General features: G+C 39.1%; 1 protein-coding gene across 1 annotated transcript; it reads right to left on the bottom strand.

Moving 5' to 3' along the window:
- Positions 1–3,611: 3,611 nt before the first annotated feature.
- LOC135847579 (myb-like protein Z) lies at positions 3,612–5,486 on the bottom strand. The gene has a single exon (XM_065367173.1). The coding sequence runs from the start codon at positions 5,484–5,486 to the stop codon at positions 3,612–3,614; it is 1,875 nt and encodes a 624-aa protein (XP_065223245.1).
- Positions 5,487–6,314: the final 828 nt, after the last annotated feature.

The raw sequence follows: 6,314 nt of genomic DNA, 5'->3' as shown, positions 1-6,314 counted from the left end.
CGAATTATTGTGATAGTATATTCGGCGAAAAATTACATCGAGTTTTGCTGCTCCTATGTGTCCATATGCACAATGGAGATAATCAATCGTATCGTAAAACAATGTATTAGGTAGACAAGGTACTTTTGAACCATTTTCGAGCTTTCTATATAAGATTTTGTCTCCAGTCACATTCTTTACAATCTGGAATTTCGTGAGCTTTATTTTTTGAATGTCACGTTGCTTTTTATTATTCGCTGGAACACGTTCTTCAAGAATTTCTACGAGACGTTTGCACATCTCGTCGTCTTTTTGAAATGACGAAATATTCCTGAGGCGTTGATGGAGTTCAGGTATGTTTTCAGCCAAAAATTTGAGCTCGTAAGGTTCAATAGTAGTTTTGAACTCATTTTCCTCAAGGTCAAGCAAATCAGGCTCAGGATGGCACTGATCATCTGAGGAGTTTTGTTCAATTTCATCTGTAGCTTCTGTCCTAAGATGGCCAAGATAGCTTATCTCAAGCTCAGGAGCTTTTATACGATACAAAGCATTGTTGGAGTGAGTCATGTCGTAAATCAGATCGTAGCAATTTAAGACAGTGATCCAATGCGCAGCTTTTCGATGTGTTTGCGCAATTTCACGAAAACGATTAATTATAGGCAAAAGGTTAGATCTTACATGAATGCGGCGTCCGTGTAGCCACATTTGCAGCTTTTGCACGCATTTAACGAGACACATGATCTCGCGGTCAAAGAGAGTAAAGTTCCTTTGATGTTCTTTGAAGGCTATAGATACGAACAAAATTATTCGCTTTTCGTCGCCTTCCATGTAGAATAGAACTCCGTTCATTGCATGCTCGGATAATTTCGTATCTAAATAAAGGTCTCCTGTTTTAGGAGCCGGTTGAAGTTTGAAATCCTTCCGAAATTCAGATTTCAACTTGTCGAAAGCATTTTGTTGGACTTCTGTCCATTCTACAGGAACGTCACCTTTCGTGAGATGGTAAATAGGATTCACAATTTGTGAATATTCGGGTATAAAATCGCGGTAGAGTCCGGTATTACCTATCAAAGCCAAAATGTCATTTTTTGTATTGATCGAAAATTTGCCACGTTTGGTGTGTTTTTTCTCAAACTCATCTAATTTTTTGATTTTTTCGCTTTGTTTGGCTACTCCTTGGCTCGAAATAATAAAACCAAGGTGATCAGCGCGATTCTTAAAAAATTGCGTTTTTGTTGGATTTAATTTTAAACCATGATCGCGAATGAGTTTGAATACTTTTTCTAAACGGGCAAGAGTCTCTTCAAAGGTCGTACCGGAGACCTTTACGTCGTCTACGTATTTCGTAATACCGTCTTCATTAGGTATGACTTGGTTTATCATATGGACAAACTCTCCTGATGAGATTTTGAGACCATATGGTAACCTAGTAAATTCGTACACTTGACCTTCAACCTGGAAGGCAGTGAATTTTCTCGATTCTAATGAAAGAACGAGCTGCCAAAAACCAGCAGTAAAATCAAGTGTACAAAAGAACTTGTCACCGGCGTTATCGTATAGCATACTCGCGATAGTATTAGGTTCGGTTAGGACATTAATCAGGTATTTATTGAGTTCATCTGCGTCAAGACAAAGGCGGATATCACCATTCTTTTTGACTACAGGAGCTAGAGTATTTATATAACACGAATGAGAGTAACGAATTATACCGAGCGCTAGCATTTTGTTGATAGCTTTTCGTAAAGCTGGTAAAAGTTTCTTGCTAGGACGAAACTTTTCACCTCGCCAAGGTTGAAGGTGTTCTTCCCCTTCGAAGTTGAAATGTACACGTTCGCCAGTGTATTTACCTGGGTTTAAGTCAAAAATATCTTCAAAAATGCTGAGTCGGTCGAATCCTTCATTCGCTTGTATTGGTGTTATGAGCCCATTTTCTGCTGCTTCTCGAAGGTCATTTCGTAAATTTTGAATAAAGGTGTGCTGTGCTAGCCGACGCTCTTCAAAAATTTCCTGTTCTTCAGCGCTGTAAGTTGTATCTGACATATCGTCGGAGATATCGTTATATAATTGGTCATTATCTTCAGCATGTAGTACAAGAGAAAAAACAGTTAGGGCATTCTGGAATTCTTCAGGGTGCATAAATGGAATGTAAAATTTCTCGCAAAAAGGAGGTTTACATTTTGCCATTCGTTTGTGGACGTTTAATGAGATTTTCAAGTAGTCCATAGATACACGACCCATGATAAAAGTTTGACCTGGTGCGTCGAGTATGTAGAAAGGTACTCTGATTTCTTCTGTTCCTAAAATCATCTGAATTTCGACGATGTGAGTTGCTGCACGAATCAGGGAGTTATCGGCCAATTTTAGTTGGATATTTTTCGAAATTCTGATGAATCTTACCCAACTAGGTGCTTCTTGTAGAAAGGTTTTGATCATTTGTCGAGTCAAAACGTTAGGGAGTGCCCCTGAGTCCAGTTGCAATGCAACTTTGCGAGCACCAATAATTACTGGAATGACGCAGGCTGGGTCGTTGGTTTTTTCAGTTACGAGTTGAGATGCTGTTGACGGATCTGGTTCTTCAAGGTCGATTGGTACATTGTCTATGGCGTCAATGTATTGAATTTCATGCCCCTTGTTGAGCTTTTGAGCTTTCCAAGTAACACGTTTCAGTTGATTTTTCGTCATTGAAGGTTGATCTTTTTGTTCGTTGATTTTAGCCAGTAAAAGGTTGCCAAAGTTACGATGCAAGGGAGAATCTTTTGTTAACGTTGGATCATTTTGAAGTTCTTTGGCAACTTTTTCAAGTCTTGAAGCGAGTCGTGATTCTGTGTATTTGATTTTTGATGGACGAGAGCTGACTTGGATGTTGTTGGTTTCCAAAATTTCAGCTTCTTTTTCTGTTTCTTCGGAGGAAGGATCCGGTTCCAGAATTACGTCAACGTTTCGAAGTCTCAATTTGTTCATGCTTTCTTTAAGTTTGTCAAGGGCACGAACAGACGAAAGTAAGGCGTTTCGAACATCTCGATATTCAGTAATGGATGGAAAATAGCGTTTGAGTCCAGGGATGTAATTAAATTTGTGTGTGAGAGGTAATAGTTCTGTTCTTGAGCCAACTTTTGGTCTCAAAAATTGTTTTTGGTCATTTAGGATTTTTTCCGTTTCCAAAAATTTCATCGCAGGATTGCGCCAGAACATCACCTTGGGGTGATTTGCAACTCGCATGAATATGTTCTTGAAATCGATGTACCTATGTAGTCGTACCTCGGGATCACCTGGACATCTGGGTTTTATGATCGGGAATAGAAGAATAATATTTTCCGGTTCTTTTTCAAGTAGAGCTGATATGACTGCACGAAGTTGTCTCTCAATTACGCGGTAGGGTTTCTTTGAGTAGTTGAGTTCCAATTGAGCGGCGGAAAGGATGAAATTCGCCTGCTCTGGGAAATGAGCAGAAGAAATGAAGTAATGGAGGTCTTCTAATGGGATTTGATCTCGTAGGTACCTAGGCAATGATGATGAAAATGGTGTTTCACTTCGAGCCATGTAATGGGAAATTCCATCACCTATCCATGTATATTGATCCAATAAAGATTCGCTGGGGACGTTTGTAACACTAGGAGGTGCCCCTCGGCTGCCTAGTGGCTCTCGTTTCCCGAAGACGCTTCTTCTTCAGTGTTAGGGTCTGAAACTTTCGTCGTAAGCATTTGAACTGCAGCTGTAATTTGTTGAGAATCAATTTCGTCGGTATTTTCGAAAAGGGTGTTTAGCATGTTGCAAACAGCAGTCAAATCAGTAGAATCGTCCAAAGGAGTTTGAATAATCACGTCGTCATCATCCTCTTCGTCAATTTGAACAGTTTTGACGGGAAGTGGAATAGTTGATGGAGTTTTTGGGTTGAATCGTTTCATAACGAGATTGCCTCCTTTGTCGACGTCAAAAGGTTTCGAATAATTAGTCGAGTTGGAATTCGACGTATTTTTGGGTAGTTGAGACGTATTTTGAGTAGATGATTTCGGATCAGACTTGTCTTTCGGCTGATAAGTTGTAGAATTTTTATTCGATTGATGAGTAGTATTATTGTTATTCTGATAAGTACCACGATTGTAGTTCGAATTCGTAACAGTCGGATTATTATTATTATTACGCTCGTAATTCGATTTCGGTATGCCAGAATTATTATTTTGGTAATTACCGCGATTATAGTTTGAATTAGTCGCGGTTGGCTTAAGTTTTTTAGCAATGGTTTCGAGTAAAGACTGCAACTGGTCGTTGCCCAGTGCTTGCGTGGAGGTGAAGCGCGGTTTCGAAGGAGTTTTACCGTTATAATCATCGAAACGTTTTTGGTTCCTACGAAAAATAATAGGAACTTCGTTGTCCGGATCGCGTTGCATACGAGATACTTTATTCAATTTCGTCAAAAACTGGTCCAATGTTTGACCTTCTTCGGACAATATCCATTGATATTGCTCGGGCGCTTTTCCGATTAAAATTTCAATGATTTCTTCATCATTGCCGTGGCGATGATGTTTCAGTGATCTAGCCCAACGAGTCATTTGATTCGCCATGTCTTTTGCGTTTTCAGTAACAACAAAGTCATATCGGCAGAATTTCATGGCTTCGTTTTGGGCACGACGATCCCAGTAGAAATCAAGGAACTTTTGTTTTAATTCACGATAGTTGTTTACGTTGCGAACGGTTTCCAAAAATTCTTTACGATCTTTAGTGGCAATTACGCCTTTAAACGCGAAGATTTTGTGCTTTTCGACGGCATTTGTCTCAGCAAAGTAGTCATCGAATTCTTGGAGGAATTCGTGAGGAAAATGCAAGTGCTCGTCAGCAAATGTAATTCCTGCGTTTCTTACCGAACCTGCGTCAATAGCTAACGATTTAGCTTTCGCGGTTTTCGTATGTAGTGGCCGACGAATTGCCTGTTTTACGATATTTAGGTGATTCACCAATTGGTCGCAACCTTCATCGCGAATTTTAGCATTATCTTCAACTTTACGAAGCGAATCCGAAAGTGTTTTAATGTCCATTTTATTTTCGAAAATATTGTTATTCGCGTCATTGATGTTATTTTGGGTATCTTCCAATTTACTCGATAATTCGGCATATTTCGCGTTGGACATTTGATTATTCACGTCACTCGAAATTTTGACTTCCGAAATTTTATTTTTTAAGTGATCCACGTCGTTTTTAGTTTCCGAAATCGATTTAGCGTTTTTAGAAATTTCATCTTTAAACTCGATATGATTCGCGCGAACTTCACTGTGGATAGCTTCGTTCCATTTCCAAGTTTTCTTAAAAACTTGGTAAACTTTATCGTTGGTGTTATCGCGCAATTTCTCATAATCGAATGGTGGAGTAACATTTTGAGTGCCAATTCCCTCATCAATCACGGAGAAAGGAGCATTTTCATCTTCAGATGAACCCTCTTTGTCTATGATGTGAGAATGGTCACTAAAAGACGAAGTGTCCGAATCAATAGTAGTTTTATTTGATTTGTCCATATTCGCGGATGATTTATTGCAAGGGAGACTTTGACGTAATTTATCAAAGTTCAAAGCTTGAAATGATAACGGCTGACTTACCCTACTTCTAGTATTATATGCTGGAGGAGTATTCATATAAGTTACAAGGCACTAGCAGGAGAGAGATCCAACAGGCTCAAGATCGATGCACAGAGTGATTTTTGTGTCGAACTGGAAACTGAACTTGACCAAGAAAAATGAACTGATGGTTCGGATGTCCTTGACTGACTGGTGTGGTTTTTCGGCACTGTGTCAATGTCGGACAATGTCGGCATCGTGACTGTGTCAGTTGGCCAATTTTAACGATGAACTTGACCGTGAAAAGTTCGCGATTCCAATGGCCTTGTTAGGTTGGCTGCTTTATTCATCTCCGAACATATGATCGTAAAATTCTCCAGAATTTTGCGTAATTTTTACCTATGGATATGCGGCATCTTTGACATCTATAACTTATGCTTTGACAAAAGTGATTAGTGTAATTTCGGCAATTAGTACAAAGAGTCTGTAGGGTGGTAGGAAGGGGTGAGCGGTGGTATAAAGCTCATTTTAATGCATAAATGTCCGAGAATAATGGTTTTGTTTGTCACAAAACGATGATTTTATTACACTCAATGCATATGTAGTTGACATAGGTAATGGTTTCTCTTTGAGTTAGGTCAGTTTCGCCGCCTGTAATTTCCAGAAAAGTGGCGAATTTTACATTTGCTTTTGGTTTTTGCCGCAAATGCTAATTAGTGACCAGACCTTGAGAAATTAGTACCAATGTCAAGTACATAATTTGACCTAAAAATAGATTTTATTATACTA

The sequence above is a fragment of the Planococcus citri genome, chromosome 1 (genome assembly GCF_950023065.1).
Source record: "Planococcus citri chromosome 1, ihPlaCitr1.1, whole genome shotgun sequence".
In the NCBI taxonomy this organism is placed as follows: Eukaryota; Metazoa; Arthropoda; class Insecta; order Hemiptera; family Pseudococcidae; genus Planococcus; species Planococcus citri.
Note: the sequence above shows the minus strand (reverse complement) of the source record. Positions and strands in the feature narration are given on the sequence as shown.

What these genes read in the sequence shown, in the direction of transcription:
- LOC135847579 (XM_065367173.1), bottom strand. Translation starts at nt 5,486, where the DNA reads ATGGACAAATCAAATAAAACTACTATTGATTCGGACACTTCGTCTTTT.